At 55.8% G+C, this 26,352-nt stretch overlaps 2 protein-coding genes across 5 annotated transcripts in view; both read left to right on the top strand.

The window, feature by feature from the left end:
• The window catches only part of rassf5 (Ras association domain family member 5), a 19,827-nt gene extending 14,321 nt beyond the window's left edge, over positions 1-5,506 (top strand). For both annotated transcript variants that reach the window (XM_086168659.1, XM_086168660.1), the window contains exons 3-6: positions 1,269-1,382; positions 2,090-2,417; positions 2,500-2,615; positions 3,667-5,506. In XM_086168659.1, the coding sequence (XP_086024785.1) occupies positions 1,269-1,382; positions 2,090-2,417; positions 2,500-2,615; positions 3,667-3,810 (702 nt within the window). In that variant the 3' untranslated portion in view covers positions 3,811-5,506. The remainder of the gene's footprint in view (positions 1-1,268; positions 1,383-2,089; positions 2,418-2,499; positions 2,616-3,666) is intronic.
• Positions 5,507-7,440: 1,934 nt separating this feature from the next.
• dyrk3 (dual specificity tyrosine phosphorylation regulated kinase 3) lies at positions 7,441-17,487 on the top strand. 3 transcript variants are annotated; one of them, XM_086168577.1, is made up of 6 exons: positions 7,441-8,416; positions 10,756-10,865; positions 13,928-14,133; positions 14,237-14,540; positions 14,653-15,069; positions 15,155-17,487. In XM_086168577.1, the coding sequence occupies exons 1-6, from the start codon at positions 8,374-8,376 to the stop codon at positions 15,887-15,889; spliced, it is 1,815 nt and encodes a 604-aa protein (XP_086024703.1). In that variant the 5' UTR covers positions 7,441-8,373; the 3' UTR covers positions 15,890-17,487. The 3 variants fall into 3 exon arrangements, with proteins under 3 accessions (XP_086024703.1, XP_086024705.1, XP_086024704.1); XM_086168579.1 differs by lacking the exon at positions 7,441-8,416 and adding an exon at positions 9,018-9,448; XM_086168578.1 differs by lacking the exon at positions 7,441-8,416 and adding an exon at positions 10,367-10,503.
• The last annotated feature ends 8,865 nt before the right edge of the window (positions 17,488-26,352 follow it).

Raw genomic sequence — 26,352 nt, forward strand, 5'->3', positions numbered from 1 at the left:
GTTTCAAGTAAAAAACATAACAGTAATAGATAATAGTGGAAAGGAGGAAGAATAAGAAATACAATGAAATATGAAATGTGTTAACTGTTAGCAGTAACTACAAAGATTGAAGATTCCCTGCGCCTGAGGGAAGAGGAATTAAAAAGTCTGATAGCCTCAGGTAGGAAAGACCTCCTGTGGCGTTCAGTGGAGCTCCTCGGTGATATCAGTCTACGACTGAAAGAGCTCCGACAGGACATCAACGTGGCCTGCAGGGGGTGATGGATGTTCTCCATGATGCTGAGGAGCTTCTCTGACACCTGCACCACAGACTCCAGCTCCACTCCCAGGACGGATCCAGCTCTCCTGATGAGCTTGTTGAGTCTGTTGGTGTCAGCTGGTGTCGAGCCGTTGGTCTTGGAGAAGCTATCCAGGAGTGGCTTCAGGACTTTGAGGCGTGCACGTCACAACACAGGGAAAACATGGGACTTACATTTTTGCAGCGTGTCAAGGATGCAGCACACACACTCACCCCACTGCGGACACACACACACACACACACACACACACACACAGTGACCCCATCTGTTGTTTGGAAGGCGTCCCCGTCTCCAAACCTGAGGGTTTCTACCAGGAAGCCCCAGAAGATGCCGGTGCTCTGGAGCAGGAAGGAGGCGGGAGGATGCAGCCCACTGTACTATAAATAACTCCGTCCAACCGTGTGTTGCTAAGGCAGCAGCTCCTCTTCGTTCTTCACCCTCACTCGCTTCTCCCCCTTTAACTCCCACCGCCAACTCCATTTATCTCCTGCTCCATCTCCACTCCTGGTCTGGAGGAGGGTGAGGAGCACCGGGACGTCCCGCTGCGGTGACCACCTTTCCCACTGAGGACGGTGGGACGGAGGCCCGTCTCCATCAGACGCAGCTCCCCTGGGGGCGGGGGGGGCAAAGATGGAGGTCAGGAGTTCTCGTGGAGATGGACGAGGCTGCAGAGCAGGACCTCAGGAAGCCTTTGTCTTCTGCTATCGATCAGTCCTCTCCACGTGTAAGCCTGTGTCTGCTCTTAGACCTGGACCAGCAATACGTCTGTGTGTGTGTGTGTGTGTGTGTGTGTGTGTGTGTGTGTGTGTGTGTGTGTGTGTGTGTGTGTGTGTGTGTGTGTGTGTGTGTGTGTGTGTGTGTGTGTGTGTGTGTGAGCATGAGTGCCCGTGCACCATCCTGTGTGCTTCAATGGAAGCAGCAATGCTACCGCTGCTCAGTCCCTCACTGTGTTTCTTCTCTGGCTTGCAGAGGTGTGAGGCCAAGGAGGGAGGAACCAAGGAGCTGTCCGAGGAGGAGGTGCGGACGAAGATCAAGGAATACAACTCCCTCACCAAATACTTTTCTGAGAATACCGTGAACCTGGTGAGTTTCGTCCGCCTGTGTTGACCCCATCCCTTCGGGAGAGTCCGGAAGTGCAGGGAGGAGACCTCGGCCTCGGTCCCTGCTCCCCCTGGTGGCCTCAGACGCTGATGACCTGAGATTAGAATCATCCAGAACGCGGATTAATTTACTAATACAATTTATCCTTTATTAATCACGGTGGGGAAATTGTTTCTCTGCAGTGAAGCCACCATGGATGAACCATGAGCAGTCGGCTCATGCAGAGGAGCAGCGAGGAATTCAGTGTGTTGCTCAACAACACTGAGACACGCGAGGAGGAATAATGTTCACTTCCAAAGATGATTAAGATTAGAATCCTTAAAATTAGAATCAGGTAACTTCAGGTCAAACCTGAGTTTATCTGCGGTCTGAATACCGTTGTTGTTTTCATAGAAATGACACGGACCTGATTGAATTGTACATTATACATTATACCGATTAAATATATCACCATTTTTCCAGCAATTTCCTTCGGGATTAATAAAGTTGTTCTTATTCTTACCCGTGTAGAATGAATCCAAAGTGTAGCTTTGACGGTGTGTGTGTGTGTGAGCGTGTGTGTGTTTGAGAGATGATGACGATGACGATGTTCACTGACTCCATCGGGTCTCTGGCTGTGGAATGAGCAGTACTTCCTTTCAGTTTTGTTTTGCTAACTGTGTTAGCTCACTCTGCCTTCCTCCCTCCAGGCTCCGGACGGCTCCTACAGCGGCTTCATTAAGGTCCAGCTGAGGCTCAGCCGGCCCGTCACGGTGCTGGCCGCGGAGGCGGAGGGGGCGTCCGGACCGACGGACGCCGGCTGCGGCGAAGCGGCGTCGGGGGGCCACGAGCGCACGGACCGCGGGCAGAGCGACAAGAAAACGTCCTTTTACCTCCCCAGCAATTGCGTGAAGCAGACCCATATCGGCTCTCGGACGACGACCAGGGAGCTCATCCAGGGCCTGCTGAAAAAGTTCATGGTGCTGGACAACCCCAGCAAGTTCGCACTGTACAAGCATAGCCGCCAGGACGGACAGGGTGAGGGACGCCACGCCCGCCTCAGAGCCGACAACTCCGCTCCACGGCACGCCGCAATACGTCTTTTCCTTGTGTTGGTCAGATCTGTTCCAGAGGCTTCCTCCGCACGAGCGTCCTCTCCTCCTCAGGCTGATCGCAGGGCCGGACCCCGAGCAGCTCAGCTTCGTCCTCAAGGAGAACAACACCGGAGACGTAGAGGTGGGACGGCACGCTGGCGTACGACCAGAGAGAAATGCCCTCGAGGGCATTTGTGCTCCGTGAACTTTAGGATGGGGGTGTGATGGCTGTGCTGCATCGGAGGGACCTCACAGGGGGGGAAGAGATGAAAATACATTCATCCAGGTCCTACATCCAATCCAACCACAGTAAAAAGACGGGCTCACTTATAACGACACCAGAATCCAGAATTGCAAGTGTATTTGCAGTCCCTATGTCCTCTATTGTAAGTCGCTTTGGATAAAAACGTCTGCCAAATGCAAAATGCAATGCAAATGCAATGCAATGCAATGCAATCCAACCAGCGACCTCAAGGAGACACACCTGAGAGGATGAGCAGCTATCTATCTGTCTATCTGTCTATCTGTCTATCTATCTATCTATCTATCTATCTATCTGTCTATCTGTCTATCTGTCTATCTGTCTATCTATCTATCTGTCTATCTGTCTATCTGTCTATCTGTCTATCTATCTATCTATCTATCTATCTATCTCTGTCTATCTGTCTATCTGTCTATCTATCTGTCTATCTGTCTATCTGTCTATCTGTCTATCTATCTATCTATCTATCTATCTATCTCTGTCTATCTGTCTATCTGTCTATCTATCTGTCTATCTGTCTATCTGTCTATCTGTCTATCTATCTATCTATCTATCTGTCTGTCTGTCTGTCTGTCTGTCTGTCTGTCTGTCTGTCTGTCTGTCTGTCTGTCTGTCTGTCTGCCTGCCTGCCTGCCTGCCTGCCTGTCTTCTTGTATTTTTCCATGGGTTTCCCAAAGAATGTTGCGGCTGTGTGTAATTCCTGGGCGTCCTGGCCCGTGACTCAGAGCAGGGTTGGTTCTGCCCGTCCTGCAGCTGCGCGTCACGCCAGCCCGCCTTCCCGCACCCGCACAGGCCGATTCAAAGGGTTTTCTAGAAAAGGAATCCGAAAGGCTTGGGTCGCGGTCCTGTGCGAGAGCCGGGAGGAGGCTCGGCCGGGGACAAGAAGGTGGTCGCGTCCGCCGCTCACAATAACCCTTTGTTTCTCCGACAGTGGCACGGGTTCTCCCTCCCCGAGCTGCAAAACTTCCTGGCCATCCTGGAGAAGGAGGAGACGGAGCGTGTGCGAGCGGTGGAGTCCAAATATGGCGTCTACAGACAGAAACTGCAGCAGGCTTTACAGCAACATGACCCCTGACCCCCAGCGCCGACCCGTGGACTCAGAGCCGGCTGGTCTCCGGACGCGCGGGCTAATGTACATGTACACCCTTTCTCAGGATTCATGAACGCCCCACACCTTCTAGATGTCCTGTCGCTGAGGAGAGAGCCGGAGCGGGACGAGGAATAGACGCTCGGAGCCGAGGCCTTCTGCCGGACTGAAGAAGGCCAGCGGCGTCTTTAGCCATGATTTCCTCTTCCGCTGCCGCTGCCACTGCAAGTGTTACTTATGCATGGGTCTCCCAGCTCACCTCCCTGCAGTCCATTCCAAGGAACACAGGATGCATGATTACCTTGACCGCATCTCCAGAGACGGAAGGACAGAAGGACAACCCCACCCAGTGTGGGGTTGAAGCACAGATGTGGAGGGACTTCAGCCGGGGCGGGAGCGTGATCGTTCAGTCTCACTGGAGATCTTAAGGAAAGGAGAAGGCGCGTCGTTGTCCGATTCTTTTCAGGAAGCACCTGTTCGGCAAAGAGAGAGAAACCGCTTGATTTCAAAAATCCCAGGTTTGAAACATCGAGGACAGACTTGTCAGGAGCTTTGGAGGCAGAAGGTCTCAGTGGTCCAGAACCTGTTAATCCCCTCTACTCACACACACACACACACACACACACACAGACCAAAGCTCTCGGCACATGTTCCACTTTGATCTTCTTTTGGTGTCTCCGTGGCCGTGCACGGCCTCTGCCTGGACGCCGCTGCCGGCGGTGCAGATGTTGCAGTGTGAGGCGAGAGGGACTGAAAGGGACGAGATGCGGTAGGACGTGTCTTCTGACCAAATGTGGTGGAAAGTGGAAGCAGATGCTGCGCGCGCACGTGGGTCACCTGCACGGCTTCTCCTCCTGCCCCTGCGGCCGGGGCTCGGGGCTGATGCGAGAACCTCGTGACGCATCACAAAGTGTTTGCAATGCATCGGAACTCTCAAGACACTGGAGAACGGAGGTTAACAAGCTGAACTTTGTTGGTTGTTTTACAAATATTTACTTTTTGCTCTCCTTCTGTTTGGTCCGCGCGCGTGCGTGCATGCGTGCACACACTCGTCTAGGGCAGCAAGGATAATGTGAATAGTGTTTTCTAGCGAGCGTCAGTGCGTCCGGAGCAACCGTCCGTTTGGCCCAGCGTATAGGGGAATGAGAATATGCATGGAGTGCTTACGTGCCGCCGGTGAGGCTGCTTTGGACCCCCGGCATGCATCTACCGTCAAATAAACCAGTGAACCAAAGCATTTAAACAGTGTCTCATACTCGTAGGTCTTGCCTTTTTTAACGTCCTAATTCATGGGGCCACTACTCTGCAGGCTCATCCTCCTCGCCCCCCCACGGCAGTGCCTTCTGTCCCAGTGCGTCCCTGTGAATCCACGGTGTGCAGTGTGTTTCTGCACCAGTTTCATTTTTGCCCCCGTCCTCATCCTCAATCATTTGTTGTTGCATTTGTGTGTGTGTGTGTGTGTGTGTGTGTGTGTGTGTGTGCGTGCCCGAGTGTGTGTGTGTGAGCCAGTGCATGTGTGTTTTATTTATTTCATTTCATGGTTCACACCTTCCGTGTGTCAAGGACCTTGAGACTCGATGCTCTTTTTAATGTAAAGGATCTGATTGAAGGCCTGTGTGTACATATATGACTGGAGCTGTACAGAATATGGAAGTGGAATAAAAAGACGATCCCTTTATGGAAACGCTCTTCTGTTTGTGTGCTTGGTTTTACTGAAAGCTGCAGAACGGAGTGAGCCTTTGCCGTCTTTGGTCCAGACTCCAGACGATTCCTTGTCGTGACCCTTCCCTCTGGAGGTGTTGCACGGTCCACTTACGCACCGAGATACTGGACTTCTCCATTTCCTGAGGAGAGCGCGTGCACTCGGCCTGCGGCAGCAACCCACTTGTGTTGTGCTCAAATCCCCAGCAGATGGCATTGCCACACCAACGGCGTTCAGCGGGCGCGTCCACATAGAGAAATGTGCATTCTCAGTGACTTCCTGTCCCTGGACTCTGTGCCCACAGGTCTTCCTTGGAACTGGACGGTCCTGGTTCAATTCCCGGTTCCTCCGAGGCCTGTCAGAGTGTTGTTGAACAAGAGGCTGAGCCCCCCAACTGCTCCCCTGGTGCTGTTCCTTGGCTGCCTTCTGCTCATGGTTCATCCACAAACTGTGCTGACGTTCAGCCCAATGTACAACTGAATGTGACAATAAAAGACGTTTCTTATTCTGGTTCAAATACCCTCAATGACACCCAGTGAACACGAGCGTGTTTCTCTGGCTGTTTATCATTCAAATGGAGTTCAAAAGGCGCTTTCGACTTTCATGTTTGTCACAGGCTCAGGGTCCAAATACAGCCAGGTCGCACACACACACACACACACACACACACACACACACACACACACACCGGGGCTCCGCACCTGGTCCCCTCTCTTACGGTGGCTGTAAATTCACATTCTGGGATTTGAGTTGCACTCGATCCTCACACTCACACCTCGAACCCTTCTGAGACCAAAGTGCCATAAGCACATCAATTAATAGGTATTGTCACCCCCGTACGCCACCAGCCAGGAATAATCGGCGTGGCCGAGCTGGCCTCCGCAGTAGGCCGTCTGAAACCGTATCACTAGACCTATTTGTGGCGGCGAAAAATAGGCCCGACGCTTTTCTCACCTCTGAGAATGAGCTATGTTTAGCAGCACCCTGTGCCCAGCATGTATCACCCTCTGGATTTAGCCCGGCTCCCCTTCTCATGACAGCCCGAGCCCGGCGTCTGCCCTCTATATCCGGCCCGTTCAGGTCTCCACGCGCTCTCAAGTTTCAACCCACATTTGTGTTTTCCTGCAAGGGCACGCAAAGCGACTCTGACACGACATGTACGGAGATGCGGTTCTTTTCTCCACAAGTCAGTCTGACAATCCCCTTCCGGGTGAGACGCTTTCGGACGATGAGTGAAAAAAGGTGTCAAATGACACACGTTTGGAGCATTCTATTGGTTGATTTTCACAATAACTGCCAATCAATGAGGACATCAATCACAGAGCCTCGGCTCCTCCCGAAGCCTCACAACTTAATCTAAGTAATGTGTACAAAAAGACAATTCGCAACTGCAGAGGAGAGATAAGCAGAGCATGGAGGCAGATCGGTGTGTGAAGGACGTTCTGGAACGGCAGTGTCGAGGACAGTGTGAAGACGCCGGGCCGAGAGCAAAGGTCAGCCGCAGCTGACATGACTCGGACGGTCACTGAAGCCAGCAGATGGGACAAGAAGACAGCAGAGCGAGAGTAAATGGGCCGGTGACGGAGAAGAGCGCGATCGATCGATCGACTGATCGGCTCGCCGCGGGTAGCGGGGTCTCCCTGAGCTGGCTTATCTCCCAGGTGCAGGTCATCTTCTCCAACTGACAACTCTAATCTCCCGCTCAGCGCTTCTTCTGCGGGACGATAAGCAGCTGCTGCTGAAGGCGTGCTCGTGTGTGACGTCACAAAGGGGATACACGCTCGTTGTGACGTCATCTCGAGAAGACAGACATCACGGGCCCTTCGGTCGTTCTCCTCCTTGTGACGTCATCACTGCCGCTCCAAGCCCACGATGACACCCGGCCTGTCATTCCGCCGCCGGGGGGGGTTGTTTGAGTTCGTCTTGATAGTTCTGGTCCCGGTTCCTCCGTGTTCTCCGCGGCTGTGAGTCTCCTCCGTAAATGACCCGCAGTTCCACCGTCTCCGCTCGGCCACGGCGGTGCGCCCTTCTCCCCCGAATCAGGCTGAGGGCTAAGCTTGGCTAGGCTAGGCTGGGCTAGGCTAGGCTAGGCTAGGCTAAGCTAAGCACCGCCCAGATCCCTCCCTCCGTCCGCCCGCACCGACTCCCAAGCGAGCGAAGACGCCCATAGCAACAACACACAGCTGCGTCGAATAAGATACTCCTGTCGGGTAGAGGACGGATTAAACTGGGCTTTGAGGCGCAGAGTAAAGGTGGAGGTCTTCCAGACTGGGAACCCCGCGGACGCCGCTACGCTTATCATGGGAAGTCGGGGCCACTCGCCGGCCCGTCGGGGCTAGCCTTTACCACCGGGGAGCACCGAGCCAGCCCCGAGCTGTCCCCCGCCGGAGGGGGGGGTCCGCGGCTCCGACGAGCGGTAGCAGCGCGGCTTGCTAACTGCGAAGTCCGAAAAGGTGGGACTAAACACGGGAATGGTGCTCTGGAGCGACGCCCTACAGCGACAGAGAAAGGCGAGGAGCACACGGGTCCGACGACCGAGCGGCAGCACCGGGACTCCGGGTGCTTTGAGCGGACCGGAGGCTGGCAGCTAGCCGGCCGGCTATCTGACGCGAGCGACCCCCCACCCTGCCCGGGTCTCCCGGCCGCGGGGAGCCGAGGGCCGGAGAGCACCGGCGGTTGCTGTTCCTGAAGAGTTCCAGTGGAAGGCGAGGGAAGGTCCCGCCGTTCGCCAGTGTTTTTTTCCGCGGGTGTGATGGCCGCCTGAAGCCCGCCTCCCTCACGCCGTCGTCGTCCTCCTCCTCCCCGGGCTTCGTGTCCTCGGATGCTGGCGTCTCGGAGCGGCTGCAGCCATGATGATCCTCAGCAGGAAGCCCGAAGGCCCGATAGCAACAGGTACTTCCGGCCGCCTTTGTGTGCGGGACGGCGGGTCACACGTGTTTTTCCCGTTTTTAAGCAACCGACGGTTTAAGATCAGAAATGGGTTTTCTCAGGCGAAAAGGCTCGGGGCTGCTGTCCCCCGGGCCGTGCCCCCTCCCCCTCCATCATGGAGCTTCTCCTGGATGTCCAGGAGGAAGGGCCGCGTTGTTGTTGTTATTGTTTCTTTGCAATCGCTCTCATCGATCAGGCCTTATCTGCTGCCTCTTTGCTCCAACCGTTGAACTTTGGCTGATTGTTTGTTTGAGATTCCGTGTGTACTTCCCTGGGCGTCATCACAAATCTGCACTGAAACTTTAATAAGTAGCTTTTCTCAGTGCCGTTCCGTGTAGTATCTGCATCAAATGCCTTTTCCTGCAGAACACGCTCTGCAGAGGATCACAGGAACGTGTAAACCTGTGACTTGAGCCCTCACGTTTTATGACATCCGAGCACCCTTGTTTGTGTTTCCATGACCTTTGTTCCCGGCCCTTCTGCCCGCACACCGCTGCACTTTGGACCAGGTGTGACCCGTGTCCGTGCATTTACCTGCCCGGTGCCCATCGCAGCTTTGAGCCAGGGCGTGGGCCAACATGTTCCGTGCTCAACTCGTGTGTGCGGATCCCTAATGCCTCTGTTCTGGTGTAATGCGTCTGTATCCAGGCAGCGGGTCTAATCCGTCGCGGGCTCTGACGCACCTCCGCATGGTTACAAAACTCTCCTGGGATCATTGGAGGGAACATCCAGCCTGTCACCGCTTTCCGTTTTGCTAATGAACTAACCGTGCATAATGGCTCTATAAATGCCCCCTGCTTGCCGCCCCATTCACGATCGATTTGAAATCGACGTGAAAGCTGTCGGCTCCCGTGAACCTGAACCGTCGCTGAGATGAACAGCCGGGTGATGGGGCTTGGCATTTGAGGATCTCTGCGTCCATCCGCGGCCCTAACTGCCGCTCTCTTTCTCCTGCCGTACCGCTTCACGACGGCCGTCTGGCCCGGAGCCGGTGAGGTGAGCGAGCGGACCCGGCGCTGCTGAACCACTTGTTCCGAACACCTGCCGGGAGCGAGGGGTGGGCACCGGAGACTTAGTTTGGTGGCCCTTTGTGCAATCCTGTCATTATTTCATGGTCTGGAGGAATGTAGGAAGGCGAGCTATTGACATATTTGTCAATCGGTGTGTCAGCGTATTTGTGATTCAGAGAAATATCGATCAACTTTATTTTGTTTCATCTGTGTCTTCTATTCCCTGTGCCAGTGTGGCCTTTGGAAAACACCGGGGTGTTTTCTGAGTGAGTCACATGTAAAATGAGAGCTCTCTCTGCACATAGTAGTGCGTGTGATCTTAAATTTCTCCATTATTTACTCCTTCTGAAGTATTTATAAATGTGTGTGTGTGTGTGTGTGTATGTATTTGCGTGTGTGTGCGCCCCCGCCAGCTTGTGTATCTACCAGGTGTGCTGCCTTGCACCCCAAATGTGATCGACCGTTTTAGTTATTGTCTGTGTTTATGGATGCCGTGGCAAACGCTCTAGATTTAAGGAGAGTAGTGGTGAACACCCCATAATACTAATTGTGTCAGCAGGTTTAGTTGGACCCAAATCTCTAGGCCCGACACACTAGTGGGTTTTAATGGGACTCGATCTGCACAAAAAGTGGAGGAATTCACCCTTCAATGAAACCAAACACCGAATGCTTAAAATACGGCGTCGACCTACACGACGTACCGGGTGGCCCCGGTGGCACCCGTCGTGGCCCCGGTCCACGGTTCGCGGCGAACCTGCTGAGTTGTACGTGACTTGGCCTGAGAGGACAGATGGATGGATGGAAAGATGCTGTCGTCACAGAGGCATCTGTTCGCCCCATTAGGCCAATAATACCACTTGCAGTGCTAGCAATCCGGGACCCTAAGCCCTACCTAAGCTGGTCACTCGGGCGCTCTGGCCACGGACACAATAGGTGCGGCGGCTCAACCCTCCAACAATGGCATTTTCTCCACAAGTGTGTTGGAGTGTGTTTTGGAAGACGGTACGCATCCGTCCTGATCGGCGGCAGCCTCTGCCTTGGGTGAGCTTGTCCTTCTTTCCCAGAGCCCGACAAAGGAATTTGCTTCAGACTGAATATGGTTCTTAGAATTGATTGATTGATTGATTGGATTATTCAATTATTCAAGACTTTGCCTGGTTTTAACCAACTTGGTACCGCCTGCCTGCGTGGAGAAGATTAGATTACGCTCTGGGGACACGTCTTTTGAGAATCATCGTGGCTGTTGTCTGATATTGTCACTGGGATTCATTTTATCCGCTTTTCTCCCCACAGCGCGTCACGGCGATGGCCTGTACGACTCGTACATGAGGACAGACCACATCCTTAAAGACGACGCGGATACAAACGGCCTCTCCGGGCTGCCCCCCGTGCCCAAACACACCGTAAGTACCCGCCTCCTGCGCACAAAGCCGGCAAAACCCGTTTCCTGTGGTGAGGCACGCTCTCGTCTGGAGACCTCCCGTTCCCTAAGGAGATATTCCACACCCTGCCCCCGTTCCCGCTCGGCCGGCTCACACCCGTCCTTTTCCCCATTCAGTGCAGGGCTTTGCTTGTCTCTGCAACGCTCAGGGGTTTCGTAGCATTCAGTGAGACAAGTATTGACCGCCTGCCAGCGGAAAAATAAGATGTTCTCAGGGGCCGTTCAGCATGACAGTGTCTCGTTAGCATTGGGAAGCTATTTGTGGACGGAGGAAACAAAGGCACTCAGGCCCGAGTACCAACCAAGACCGTTCTGCTTTAGGATGTGCACAACAATTAGGTCATTGTTTATGCTTTTTTTTGGGGGGGGGGAGGGTAATCTGTGTGTGTGTGTGTGTGTGTGTGTGTGTGTGTGTGTACACTGACCTACTGTGCAGTGTAATTGAGTTTGAACAGCTCTAAATAGACTTTGAAGACAAATGTCGGCACAACAAAGGCATTTATTGACAGTTTGACCCACTGATATTTTACGTTGTGCTTTTCTAGATCACATGTCTGTTACCGTTAAGTGCTGTCTCTTGGGGCACCGAGGGCATTCTCTTAAACTGTGGTCACAACCTCTGACAAACTACTATCTATTTCATGATGTTTTGCATCAGGGCACTGTTAAGAGCAAAGAGACTTTTATTCTGAAAATGAATGCCACTTTCAACCGTTGCATGTTTTTCCTCTGTTGTGGTTTCCTTTCTGCATGGCCTTTGGCTAGCCGTAGTCACACACACACACACATACACACGCACACACAGATCATCAGCGTCCTCCCACACCGGCAGAGGAGAAAAGGCTGGCTTCATATGAAGTGTAAAGATTTATTGGGCTTGAAAATGTGACCCACAAACAAAATCACCAATCAACATTCTCTTCCCCTCCCCTTCCTATGTGCGGCTTAATCCTCTGTCAGTGGGCTCGCACCGAGGTTAGATAAAGTTTTTATTCTAGTCCTGTCCTCCTTTTGTGTCCGCTGTCACGCTCGCTGTCATCCTCGCAGAGGTAATGTACCGACGGCGGCTCGCCCCAGTTCGGCGCTGTGCACTTCACAACGCTAATGCGCTGTTTTCAAGGCAGCGGAAATCCAAAACAAGGTATCGCCGCAGCATTTGCTTCGCAGACAGAATAAAGAAAGCACCGCTTACTGCGAACACAGGCAACATAGCCGGTCATCTTGGTGTCTGTGTGTGTGTGTGTGTGTGCGCGCGCACGTGCGTGTGTGTCACATTTATATTGTCTGACACTGTGTCGGTGCTCAGCAGTGGAAAGGTATACTTGGGTGGTTCTTGGAGATTAGCTCTTCTCCATCTGTTGCACCATGCAGATTTGCACAGAGAAGAACGCATGTCCTCAGTGTTTGTGTCTTTTTCTCACACACACACACACACACACACACACACACACTCTCCTCCAAACGGCACACCTGTCCATTGAATCAATAAGTCATCAGTGGCCCACATGCAGAAAGGCTGTGAATGTCATGTCGCCATCTGGGTCCGCATGTATGCGGAGGGTCTGGATGGGAGGCCTCCCCTTTGTGCAGCCGTGTACGTAGCAGCGGGTCATCCTCGGGTGCACGGAAAGCCGACCCTCGGCGCTGTCGCCAGATCCTGGACGTTCCATCTACAGAACTGACATGACAACACAAAGCCGTCGACGGCTCATCGGAGCGCTCGGCCGTGTGCACAGGCTGAAAGGTCAAAGGCTCCGCATAGAAAACTTTACATTCAGTGACCGGGCCGGGCCGGGCGGCGGTCCCTTGCCCCGGCCCGGCCCGGCCCACCCCCCGCTCCCTCGGACGGCTTAGAAGCAGGAGCTTTCCCAGTGTGAGGGTGCAAAGGGCGAGTTTGTCCGGCTTGTGTGAGGGCCTGTCCCAGCGGCAAAGCAGAGTCTCAACACTATCATTTCCTTTGCCCCGCCTAATCTGGTGGAGCTTTCTGGGTTGGTAACAGAGGGGAAGGCCAGACTTAAGCTCCTTCCACACAGCTGGTTCTAGTCAGGAATACAGTCCCGCTGTTCTATCTGGCTGCCGACATAAAAGTGCTGAAATACTCAGTGACGGAGTTCCAGCTCTAATCCTGCAGTAGAAGTACACCCAGCACCGAATACACTCAGGGGGGTAAAGTTCACCTTGATAGCTGAAAGTTTGAGTGTGGCATACATTCATACACTGGCTTCCTTTGGTCCTGGACACAAATGCGTCCTGGTGATGGAAGAATCTGGTGGCAGTGCTTGTGCGTTTACTGTTAATACCTTTGGAGACACGGCGGCCTTCTGGCCGACGGGAAGCGAACTCGGAGCTTCCCATACGTCTTCGGATAGTCACAGGAACAATGGATCCGGACACGTGAATGTTTGGCTTCATCCTGGTCGGATCCACGTGTGAAATATGTTTAGGGACAACAACACACTCCGATCCCTGCAGTCATAACCTTTCATGGCCCCGATTAAGCAGATAATAAAGTCGCATTTGCCGGGAACCTTTGTACGTCATTGGTCGCAGACAAACAAACAAATCGCGAGAGGATTGCTGAATTAGTGTACGAGCTGGGGATCGACCCGTGACTCACGATCCACCCAAAGCGGAAGTAGATCAGGCCGAGCCGGTCCAGCCGCCACTGGCTGACGCCTCGCCGACGCTCCGGGAATCTCACTGCTGATGTTTTGGACTTTTTATGTGGAAGAATACTGACCTAGATTTGAGAAGCGCTCAGCCATGAGTTCATGTGAAAGTTGACACTACAGTCTTTTTATGATGTTTGTGTTCCGGCCACATCCAAAACACGGCCGGTGTGCAGTGAAAGTATCTGCGGGTCGTGTTCAGCTGCGGAGTGCGCGACCATTTCACGCAGCTCAAGGAAACTCGCCGCTTCAATAAAGTGCCGTCGTCGTCCCGATCTCAAAGAGGAAGCGCATCGGCGTCGGCCGGCTTTTCAAATACAATTCTTATCGTCTCCTCTCTGCCGTCCTTCTGTAGGTTGTCAGCGCCAAGGGTGTAATGCGTGATCAGGTGACCGTGCGAGGCGGCCAGCTGAAGGTCAAATACCTCTACGAAGACTCGCCTAACAACCGGAAGATCAGCGCCATTACAACAGCGGGCACCCAGAACAGCGGGACCACCGGTCAGACTTCCAGCAAGCCGGCCCCCGCCTCCTCTCTGTCCAAGGAGCACAGCGGAGAAAGGTAAACGCACGGCCGCGCCGTCCGGCCTTAAGTTTCGCAAACACGCTTAGCCTTCGCGTGGACGCTCTGTGCCGACCGCCGCTGTGCATGTCGTGCTCCGCAGCACCGAGTCCAGCAAGGGCTCCAGCGAATCCCCCGGCTCCCACGCCGTCTGCAATGGCGGGAACGGCGGGAAGCTGTGCGGCCCCCTGACCCCCGACCAGGCGGTGAGGCTGTACCGGTCCCAGCTGACGACCCTGGAGCAGACGGAGATCCACTCCTACCCGGACGTATACTTTGTGGGACCCAATGCCAAGAAGAGGCCTGCGGTCGCCGGGGGCAACAACAACTGCGGCTATGACGACGAGCAGGGCGGATATGTCCACGTGCCCCATGACCACCTGGCCTACCGATACGAGTTCCTGAAGGTGAGCCCCCTTCTTCTGAGGCCGATGTGTCGGGAAGAGAGGGAGGTTGTCCTGAAAGGAAAGCGTGTCCGGACCGCTAGCTGAGCCGCTCTCCTCCTCCTCTCTGTTCCAGATCATCGGCAAAGGTAGCTTCGGTCAGGTGGCCAAGGTGTACGACCACAAGCTGCAGCAGCACCTGGCTCTGAAAATGGTCCGCAACGAGAAGCGCTTCCACCGGCAGGCGCAGGAGGAGATCCGCATCCTGGAGCACCTGCGCAAGCAGGACCGCAACGGCACCATGAACGTGGTGCACATGCTGGAGAACTTCACCTTCCGCAACCACATCTGCATGACCTTCGAGCTGCTGAGCATGAACCTGTACGAGCTCATCAAGCGCAACAAGTTCCAGGGCTTCAGCCTACCTCTGGTCAGGAAGTTCGCTCACTCCATCCTGCAGTGCCTGGAGGCCCTGAGCCGACACCGGATCATCCACTGTGACCTCAAGCCCGAGAACATCCTCCTCAAACAGCAGGGGCGCAGCGGCATCAAGGTAGGGCGTCCCGCCGGCCGCGCCCTCGGCGAGCCTTCTCCCGCGACCTTTTATTCATCCCCTCCGTGATCCCTCCCCCCGCCAGGTCATCGACTTCGGCTCCAGCTGCTTCGAGCACCAGCGGGTCTACACCTACATCCAGTCCCGTTTCTACCGGGCGCCGGAGGTGATCCTGGGCTCGCGCTACGGCCTCCCCATCGACATGTGGAGCTTCGGCTGCATCCTGGCGGAGCTGCTGACCGGCTACCCGCTGTTCCCCGGGGAGGACGAGGGCGACCAGCTGGCCTGTGTGATGGAGCTGCTGGGCATGCCTCCGCAGAAGGTTCTGGAACAGGCCAAAAGAGCCAAGAACTTCATCAACTCCAAGGGACACCCACGCTACTGCGGCGCCAACACCCTCCCCACGGGGGCCACCGTGCTGACGGGCTCCCGCTCCCGCCGTGGCAAGATGAGGGGGCCTCCGGGCAGCAAGGAGTGGAGCGCGGCGCTCAAGGGCTGCGAGGACGCCACCTTCACTGACTTCATCAAGAAGTGTCTAGACTGGGACCCGTCGTCCCGCCTGACCCCCGGCCAGGCCCTCCGGCACCCCTGGCTCTACCGCCGGCTGCCCAAACCGCTGGCCGGGTCCGAGAGGAGCCAGGGGGCCACGGTGAAGAGGCTCCCCGAGCACCACAGCACCTCCTTCCCCTCCATCCTGTCCAAAGGGGGGCCGGCCATCGGCGCCGCCGCCGCCGCCAGCAACAAACTGAGGAGCAATATGATGGGAGATTCAGGAGAGGCCATCCCTCTTCGCACGGTCCTTCCCAAACTCGTCTCTTAGACCGAGAGAGGGAGAGGGAGGGAGGGAGGGAGAGAGAGAGAGAGACAGAAAGAGAGAGAGAGAGACAGAAAGAGAGAGAGAGAGAGAAGGCGCCTCCCATCTCCTCTCCTCCACACCTTCTGCACTCCTCAGGAGGAGGCAGAACCCAAGTGGAGCCTCGCTTTTAATACCCGTTTGGTTGATCTTTTATTTTGTTTTCTACTGCGAGGTGTCGACACCCCAGTTCATGGTTTTTAATATTAGCTGAACAGAGACAAAGAAAAAGAAAAGTATAAGTTTTTATACAGATGATTTCCTTGACAGGCTGCAGGCTTTCTTTGTGCAGCCACTGAGAAGGTCTGATCTTTAGCAGCCGCTTTTGTAAGTTGATCCCGGTTCCGAATCGACGGCGAAGTTCGAGCGCGATCAGATGTTTGAGAGCCGGACGCTCTGGAGCACCTCTGCGACGTGTCCGGCCAAAGGAGCGGCGCAGAAGAATCCACGGAGCCGCCCGGCGGCGACGCTCACACCGAGACCCCCGGACACACCCGGCCGGGGAATGGCATTACGGGATGGAGCGTTAGGAAAGCTGTTTTTTTAGCAATAAGTTGTCAGTTTCTTTCTACTTTTCTCGAGCCCGGTGTGTGTCTGTGTGTGTGTGTGTCTGTGTGTGTGTGTCTGTGTGTGTGTGTGTGTGTGTGTGTGTGTGTGTGTGTGTGTGTGTGTGTGTGTGTGTGTGTGTGTGTGTGTGTGTGTGTTCAGCTTTGTGGTGCTACTGTTGGAGACCCGCAGGAGGCAGCCAGGCGCCCCTGCGTGGAGCGGGAGGACGGTAGCTCAACGCTACGCTCGCTACTTGAAAGTGATGCGAGGTGGCTTCATGAGGACAAGTCCTCTGAGAGGCAAACCGAAGGCGGGCGTGTTGGAGAGTTTGCGTGCGAACGGCCAACGCTCCCGAACGAGCTGCTGAGATGAGCGGCGCGGTGCGTTCATCCAGGAAGAAAGAGAAAGAAGAGTGACAGGAGACGGCGTGAAGGCGGCATATTATCGATGACGGACCGGCGCCGGCGACGTCCACGGTACTGAAAACGTGTTTCTCAGGGAGACATACTTTATACATCCCTCATCTTCGCTCCTTCCCCGGTCCCGCCGCCGCCGGACACGCGTGCAGCCGGGTCGGCCGGAGCGCCGAGGCCGCAGAGCCTTAGCGGAGCGGCCTCGCCAGGTGACCTGGATTCTCCGGGGCGAGCGGTTCCGAGTGGATTCTGGTGCTGTCACACCTGCAGACCCACCCGTCGGGTGCATGTTGTACGGACCACACCCTCGGAGGTCTTTCTCGTCCCCCCTTTTCTAAGTGAAACTTTGTACTCTGTCTCTTTTTTAATAGAAGTGCTTTCTATGGCTCGCTCTAGAACGCGAGGGTGTGCGGCGGCGGCGGCGGCCAGGCCGTCCTGTCCTGTCGTGCTCCTGCCGCGCGTTTAGGAGGAGGTTTGCTGTTCCGGCATGAAATCACAATCTTGTTATCAGACCGAGTGACTATGAGAAGATGAACTGTACAGTAACCAAATGAAGTTGTAATAGTTTCTTTTTCTAAAGAAAATAAAAATGATTATTGACTGAAAGTCGCTGCCTTGGACTGGTTTGTTTCTGCGGACGTCGTCTATCAGGAAAACGAGCTCACCTGACTTCTAGTCGACATTTCCACCGACGACCGTTGTGCCGAAACTCAAAGATTACATAACCCGGCTCGTTTGCCACTCGACACCTCGGCCCGGGGAGGACGGCTCCCGCCGGCTCCCGCTCCGCCGTGGTGACAGCCGGAACCAGCCTCGGGACCGACGCGACCCGACCTAACGCCGGGCCCCGAGCGGCCTTCGACCCCCAGGGGGCCGATCGTACGGCAGCGGGCTGACGAGTCCAGGCAGACAAAGTGACACCCGCGTCGTTTTAACACCGTCCTTTAGTTGTGTTTCAGGCTGCGGGCGGAGCGGAGGACGGCGGAGAAAGATCTCGTGGCTCACGGTGACTGGAACCTGGTCACGGCCCGTAAAGGCGGGGATCCGGGTGTTTACGCGGCGCTGCGTGGGAGGGACCCGCGGCAGGGAGAACCGGTCCTGCGGCCTCAGCTGAAGGACAGGGAGCCGGAGGTGTTTGGGAAGTGACCCCGGAGGAATTCCGAGCCCACGCCCGGCGTCAGATGGAGCTCCTCGGAGTCCGGGCTGCTCTCGGGCCCGACCGCCGTCCGGTCGGCGCGCCCTCGTTACCACATTCACTTCCAAACGCAACGACGTCACGCCGGCGCAGAGGAGAGCAGGGGACTCTGCGGGCCGAGCGAGCGGCCGGAGGACGTTCCAGGCAGAGAAGGTCGCCGCCCTCGGTTCGCTTCTTCTCGCTATCGGACCTCGGAAGCGTCTCCGAAGAACACGCTGCGCCAGGTTCATTCATCGCTGCGGGTTTGTCAGATTTGCATCTCGTTGACCGAACTTGTTGCCGTCGAAGCGGATTAGATCAATCCCATTAACCAGCCAGTCACCCTCTGACCATATGTTCTGCTCCGGCCTGCCTCTTCCCAACACACACACACCCCTCGGCTCTCTGGTCCTCAAACATGATGTCCATCTGGAAGTGGCAAGGTGGGGTAGAGAGAGTATTTCACATTCCCCTTGGAAACAGACAGTCCTCTGTAGGATCTGCACTTCCCGTCTCCTCGCGGAGGCCGGTTCTCGCCGCCTCGCTTCTAAGGAAGGTCGGCGCTCCTTCGTTCAGTCGCCATCTGCGTGGCTCGCCCTGCTCCCGGCAGCTCGGGCAAGGGGCGGGGCTTAGGCCGCCGGTCACCTGCCAATCACAGGGCCTGCGTTTGGACCACCGGACGCAGACGGTCGGGAGAAGATGGAGGTTCAGAATCCATTTAACTCGTTAACTTTTAGACCGAGCGGGAGACAAAGAGGTCAGAGCTTCAAGCCCACGGAATCCAGCTCGCCGGCGCGCGCTAGAAAATAGTCCTCGTAAAAAGAGCCGGCAGTAAAATCTGAATCATTGTAATCTGTCACTTCCCGCCGAGGCCATGACGCCGCCTCGCTGGTTAAAACGTTGGATTCTGGAAAACTTGTAAATTCCTGCCGTCTTTGACAAGAAGTGCTCGACGTCTTCAAAAACCCATCTGGATTCCCAGGAGACCCGGAAGAGCCGCCGGATCGGCCGCCGAGCCGAGCGACTCGCTTCGACCATCTTCAGTCCAAAGCAAATAATCCCTCATTTCACAATTCACCCAGCATGTGATTGGACACACACACACACACACACACCTGAGACATGTTTCCAGAGGCAGAGAGGTCCTGAGTGGATCCTGAACCAGACCTTGACTCTGGAGGGGAAACCGGACCGGGTCTTTGAGGGAGATCCCGCTCCTCTTTCCAGGAGCCGTCCAGAACCTTGTCGTCTCGTTTCATGTCAGCAGGTTCTCCGCCCTCTTCTGCTCGGGGTGTGTGAACACACACCTGACCTCCATGTGGGGGAGGACGGGCGTCTCCAGCGGGACCTGCCTCTGGACGCAGGTGTTCCACCACGTCTCATGAGTCCGTTACACCTCAGCTCCATGGCTGCCGCGCTCCCGCCGCCCTCGTTCATTCATTCATTTGTATTCACTGTCTCGGATGCTCATGCCACCACCTCCACCGCGGGCGCGGGAGCCAATCACGGCGGCCGAGAGGCGGGTTTCGACCTGTCAATCGCTTCCAACCCCTCACCCTGTCCTTCACCCTCGCAGACGGCTCGGGCTCTCCTGCATGGTTCTGACGGCGGGACCTTCAGAGGGGGAACATGAAGACTCCATAGCTGTGGAACCCAGTCAGCCGCGGGAGTGGAACCAGGAACCAGGAACCAGGAACCAAAAACCAGGAACCAGGAACCAAGAACCAGGAACCAGGAACCAGGATCCCCCCTGCCCTCAGGTCTTCAGGTGGGAGCTCTGCAGGCCCTTCCAGGATCACACACTCACTGTAACCTCCACGGCCCCCCCGCCTCGGGCAGCAGTGTTTATTGGTAACACACCAGTAAATACACACATACGGCCCAGGTCACAGAGTGCACATACACACCGCAGCTGTGTGTGTGTGTGTGTGTGTGTGTGTGTGTGTGTGTGTGTGTGTTTGTGTGTGGCGTGGACCACAGGGGACAGCTGAGGGACCAACCAGCTCAGTAATAACCCCTCCCCCTCCCGACCCACACCGCTTCCCACCAGCACACACAAACACAAACCTTCACTACCCCCCCCACACACACACACACCAAAAGCGCGATGAAGTGTCCTTGTTCTCGTGCACACTGTGACTCCCACAGCTGAGCTCACACTCGCCTCTGAACGCACAGCTGAGCGTGTGTGTGTGTGTGTGTGTGTGTGTGTGTGTGTGTCAGCAGATGCAAATGTCTGTGAGGGGTGGGGCACCACACGTGCACCTTTTTATTTTATGAAGCAACTCAATCCTGTTTCAACTTCAAGCAGTGAGTTTGAGGTTTCTTAAGAATGAGACAATATCTGGGTTCAAGATCATTTAACTTCCTCAGTATATGTGTGTGTGTGTGTGTGTGTGTGTGTGTGTGTGTGTGTGTCCAGAGTCTCAGTGTATGCAGTCCCCCAGTCTGACCCCGCTGGGTCACGTCAATGACCAGAATAGAGGGTGACCCCCCCCCCCGCCTCCCTGCAGAGGTGAATCTGATTCTCTACAGTAGATATGTGTGTGTTTGTGTGTTTGTGGGGCGTCTGAGTTTACCTTTCCAGTCTCCTTATAGTTTTAAGGTAGGAGATCTGCATGGCAACGCTGGAGGACCTCTGAAGACACGAGAACAGTCTGAACCACCCACCCCCACACACACACACACACGCACACACACACATCTCAGCTGGTGGGGAGCTGGCGCCTCCTTCCTGCACGTCCGAGTGTCCTTGGAAAGGCATCGAACCCCAAGGAGTTCCTGATGGTGATGCACTGCGATCAGTGTGTGAGTGTGTGTGAATCAGTTTTTGTGTGTGTGAGAAGCTCTCTATGTGGAGACCTTGTACCTGCCGCTGATCTGTGCCGTTCCTCGCTCCTGGTCGCAGGCGGTCGTTATCTCCCCCGCCGTTCCTACGGCGACCGTGGTCGGTTTTGTCCGAGCCCCCTCGGATAGAATAAAGATATTCCTCCTCGGGTCGGGTTTCACAAAGAAGACACGAACATCTTGTGCAGGGGCTCGTCCGGACCCGGGTCCGGGAGTCCGGGGGACTTTACACCAAAGCCCCCCAGATCCCAGAAACCGGTGAGGACGGAGAAAATACGGGTTACTGAGAGGTTCCGATGTCCTTCCGGGTTTATTGATCTCCGTCTCTTTAAGGGCCGCGGTTCGATTTGAAGTGGGGGCCGGAGGTCAACCCTCATCTCCTGATCGCTCCTCTTCATGGAGGTTCTGGAGACCTCCACTCCTGAGTGGGTGACGGAGGAGCCGATCCGTGACTCCACCGTTACATCCTGAGCAAACCGCAGGATGCGGGTTGGATCAGAGGACGCACGCCTGAGCGAATACCGAGTATAAACTCTCCGCCGTCACATCTGCCGTCGCCCTTTTGCAGAAATCGAATATCTGGAGTCGCTTATCCGTGTCCATTTCCCCCCTAATGTCATCCTGGTCTCGGACTTCGAGGCCCGGGCTCGTCCGACGCGCAGCGTAACCGGCGAGGCGAGGCCGGCCGTCTCGTGCCCCGGCCCGTTTGGGCCCGAGCCTCCTTCAAAGGAGGAAATCCAATATATGTCGCCGTTATGTCAGACCCAGTGACTTTGCGCTGCCGGAGTTCAACAAGGACAATGATTGTGTTTGCTGCGTTCAAGGCCGCCCGTGCTTCACAGGCTCGCACAGCCGCCGCCACTCAGCATGTCAACTGATCGCTAATTATAGTCAGTCTAATTTGAAGATGATACGCTGCATTACTCTGGAGCGGCGGACAACAGTGCCATTGAAGTTCTCCCTGAAAACGCTGCGTTCCATGCCAATATCTGCTGGACACGCCCGGTGCTCCGCACAGCACGGACTTCTAGATTTGATGCGGTGCCTCCCCACGCCCCCCCGCCCAGACGTCTCTGCCCTCCTTTGCAGCAGCTGCTGGGTGAATTGTTGTCCTAAGTGGTTTTTCCATGGAGAGCCAGTTTCCATCTGCTTGTGACAGGAAGCACGTCGACCCACCGGGGAAGCAGGGGAGGCAGGGGAGGCAGGGGAAGCAGGGGGAGGCAGGGGAGGCAGGGGAAGCAGGGGAAGCAGGGGGAGGCAGGGGAGGCAGGGGAAGCAGGGGAAGCAGGGGGAGGCAGGGGGAGGCCAACCAGAATCCCAATGATGACGTGTCGCCACCGTCTCTGTCTCGCCGGAGTGTCCGGCCCCAAACTCAGGGGGGTTTGAAGACGGCTGCGTCATCGATGACCCGCCCATGGCGCCGTGGTATCCTCTCCGAGTCCTCGTGCTGCGTTTCAGGCCGGGGGTCGGAGGTCGGAGGTCGGAGGTCGGAGGTCGCTCTACGCGGAACCACGGGATTCGCTCCAAGCCTCGCAGTGTCAGGGGTGCCGGGCGGCATCGGATGCACGCCGGTCTTCGTGCTCAAGGATTCCTGGCCGCGTGACGCCCAGTCCGGCCTCGGGAACCGGAGGGCCTCCGACGAGCCCCGCGGCATCCACGCATCTCTGAGCACAGCGGGACGACCTTCACGGCCCCCCCTCCGCACACACACACACACACACACACACACAAACCTTTATCTGGAGGTGTGTGCGTGACGCCACGGCAGGACAGACAACAGAACTGTGTGAAAGTCGGATTTCTCGACCGTGAGTCACAAGGAATGTAAGAAAATCCTTGTCCCGCCCCCTCGGCGCGGCCCCGGCCCCGAAGCCTCGCCGCCTTTGCCCGTTCCCGCCGAGAACCGCGGAGAGAACATGAAATGGTTAGCGGCGTGCCGCAAACTCTCCGGGGCCGCACGGCGGGCGTCCGCGGCCCGGGTTCGAGAGTTCACGGCCGGGTTTCTAATTCTGTGCCTGAAAGCGACACTGGAAACGTGAGGGCGGAGCGTCACGTTCCAGCGGACGGGACGCTCTCGCTGCCGGGGGCTTCGGGCCCTCCATGAGCGCCTCGGTGCGCCGCGAGCGCACGCGCACTCAGAGTACGTGCACGAGCGGGCCGGCCCGTGGCCACGCCGCACGCCCGAGGCCTCGGCGGCGGGCGGGTGCATGTTGGAGGAGGGGCTCCAGGAATGGAAAGCTGCCCCGCGGGGCATCTGGTCTGTGGGTCAGACAGCCTTAGAAGGGAATGGACTGGGGAGAGCAGCGTCATACCAGCACTGTGTGTGTGTGTGTGTGTGTGTGTGTGTGTGTGTGTGTGTATGTGTGCATGTTTGTCTATGTGTGTTAGTCTGTCTGTGTGTTTGTGTGTGTGTGTGTGTGTGTGTGTGTGTGTGTGTGTGTGTGTGTGTGTGTGTGTCTGCGGTGCCAGCTGGGCAGTTTAAAAATAGCCCAGAATTGAGGATTGCAACTTTCAGCGACGCTGGGAGCACATGACGGCCCGTCCCACTGTAGCTCTCAGATGTTTGCTGCTGGCTGGGGGGGGCAGCTGCCTGAGGGCAGTAGGCAGGGGGCAGTAAGATGGGGGCAGTAGGGCAAATGTGACAGGATCAGTCTTGCGGGATTAAAAAGCACCGGGCCGAGCTGTGAGGCGCATCAGACAGCAGACAGCGGTCTGCAAGAGTCTGCGCGAGTCTGCGCGAGTCTGCGCGAGTCTGCGTGAGTCTGCGTGAGTCTGCGTGAGTCTGCGTGAGCCGCCGCGCAGCCAGAAGGATTCGGTGGATTTTAAAACCCGCCCCATAAAACAGGCCCGTGCACGAGCGCTTCAAAATACACAAACGTGGCCTAGACAGAACATGCATCTGTACGACTCACGGCCAAACTAGCGGGCCGCTTGAATGGAGGATAATCTGGTGCACAAAGTGGCTCTTTCACCTCACATAATCTCAGCGTGGATTAAGGTGGATTACTGGATTACCAGGGCCTCCCCGGGGAGACGGACACAGACAAGACAAAAAGCCTCGGAGACACAGGTGCACGTGACCCCGTGTTTCACCGCCGCCCGTGGAACGGCGTTCATGGGGGTCCGGGTTCTGCAGCGGCGAACCTGAACCCCATTCCCAGACCCAGTCCCAGACCCAGACCAAGAGGAACTTGGATACTGGGGAGGGTGTGACGTGTCGTGAGCATCTGAGCACTGAACCCCCCCGGGATCCTTTGTAACGACCCTCCCACATCCACGTGCACTGTCCACAGCGACCTTTCCTGCGCCTGGCACGAGAGCGCAAAGCACCACACGGGATCACATCACACTCCAGACCCAACCCTGACCCTGGGCCCTCACACACACACACACACACACACACACACATACACGCTCAAAAAGGCCGAGTGTCTTCCCTCCAGGTCTGGAGGTCCCAGAGAGGAGAGTGTTAGCAGGCGGTGGTTGGATGCACGAGGAGGCCTCGTCCTTGGGGTTCCACCTCCACCTCCACCTCCTCCACCTCCTCCTCCTCTTCCCCCTCCTCCATCTCCACCTCCACCTCCTCCACCTCCACCTGCTCTGCAGGACGGAGGGATTTAAAGAGGTGGATGGAAAGCAGGGTCTGGCTGTCAGAAGGCTGGAGATGAAAGTGGGGCATCTTTCCCAGCTGAGCGGGGCAGAAGACAGAGCTGGCAGCAGAAGTAGGCTAAATAACTCTCCCGTTATAAAACGCCTCCTTGTTATTCGGGGGCCGGAGGGGCCGGAGGGGCCGCAGGAATGTGTGTGTGACCCAAACGTGACGGACGCTCACACGTTGTCGTCCTACTGACCTGGAAAGAAGAATGGAGGAAAGAGGAAGAGGAACTTTGAGCTGGTTGTGCAGAATTCTCAGCACTCCATTTTCTACTATTATTAGTCTGGTTGTCGTACCCACCCCCCTCACACACACACACACACACACACACACAGACACACACACACTCCAAACTTTTATGAAAGATAATCTTCTTTTGTTGTTTTAAACTTCATTCTATTTGAGTTGGGTTTATTTTACTTGATCTTCTGATCCGGATGGTCCCGCCGAGGTGTGTGTACTCTTGGCGATGCATGCTGGTGTGTGTGTGCATGTGTGTGTGCATGTGTGTGTGCATGTGTGTGTGCATGTGCGTGTGCGCTCAGTGTTTTCTTCTGCGTTGATTCTCCTGCAATAACAACATCCTGCAATCAGCCGTGAAGATAACGCTGCGGTTCTTATTGCTCTCGTGGCTCCTCACGTGCACTCGGGATAAACAACCGTGCACTGTTACGGCTGGTCTGACTGGAAGCGCCAACGAGGAAGCGGAGCGAGAGCGGGAAGTGAGGATCAAGAAGCTTCTTGATGAGGAAGAAGGCCGCGGGTCCCGACCAGAAGACCCGGGCGCTCCGTCCGCAGGCCGAGGCCAGCTCTCGCAGCCGGTCCGGAGGGATCCGTCGCTCTCGCCGGGTCGTGGAGTCGGACGCCAACGTGGGACGGATCATCCGATGCCCCTCCGATGTCTTTATGGCCGCAGCGCTAAAAGAACCTGAGCTTCGATGGTTTGCAGGAAGTCATTTGATGGAAAGCCTGAAACTGTTATTCCGCAGCGAGCGGAGCAGTGTGTTTCTGTGGCTTTTATTTCTTTATTTTTATTTAACCGATTTATTTATTTATTGATTCATATATATAGGTTTTTCATTTTTCGTGCATTTATTTATTTTATTTTTCATTTATTTTATATTGTTTATATTTATTCTTCTTTATTCTCTTCTTTGTTCCCAGTTTGATGCGGGTACCCCGTGTTCCCCCCAATCGTCCCTCGGGGACAAATGATGTTTTTACTGTATCTGATTCTGAAAGAATCCTTTGAGCAGCCGGGTGCCATCAGCGGAACCGGTTCCACGGGGACGTTCCGGGGGTTCTTTAATGACCCGGCTCCGGGCGTGTTCGTCGGAGGGGGATCCCGGCGGAGGTCAGGCGGTTCCTGCGGGGTCGCAGAGGAGGCGGCCGGTTTCACGACCGTGGATCCACACCCGGGTTCCTCGGTGCGTCGCACGGCTCCGTGTCTCTCCGGTGTGTGAAGGTGTGAAGGTGTGAAGGTGTGAAGGTGTGAAGGTGTGAAGGCCACCTGAGCGCTCAGCAGGCCGTTTCATGGCGGCTTCGGCCTCGAGGAGCAACGCGCCGTTAGAGACGCGCTCAAATGTTGAGCATTTGCAACATTGATCGTCCTGCAACGGCCGGGGCCGCACGTCTACACGTTATTCAAATTGTCCCGGTGTCTTGGAACGTTCTGCGTGTCGCGTCAGAATGCCGCGCCGACGTGGGGCGGCTCACGTCCCACGTGGCGCGGCGTGGGGAGCACGCGCGACCTTGTGTGCGACGGACAAAGTCGGCGATAATGGGAGAGTGACAA

The sequence above is a fragment of the Fistularia commersonii genome, chromosome 21, assembly GCF_037954325.1.
Source record: "Fistularia commersonii isolate RoL2024-O1a breed Wild chromosome 21, RoL_Fcom_v1.0, whole genome shotgun sequence".
NCBI classification, from domain to species: domain Eukaryota; kingdom Metazoa; phylum Chordata; class Actinopteri; order Syngnathiformes; family Fistulariidae; genus Fistularia; species Fistularia commersonii.

What these genes read in the sequence shown, in the direction of transcription:
- dyrk3 (XM_086168577.1), top strand. Translation starts at nt 8,374, where the DNA reads ATGATGATCCTCAGCAGGAAGCCCGAAGGCCCGATAGCAACAG. An exon ending in CGAAGGCCCGATAGCAACAG is followed by an intron (nt 8,417 to 10,755) that starts GTACTTCCGGCC and finishes TTCTCCCCACAG; the next exon opens with CGCGTCACGGCGATGGCCTG. An exon ending in AGGGGCGCAGCGGCATCAAG is followed by an intron (nt 15,070 to 15,154) that starts GTAGGGCGTCCC and finishes TCCCCCCGCCAG; the next exon opens with GTCATCGACTTCGGCTCCAG.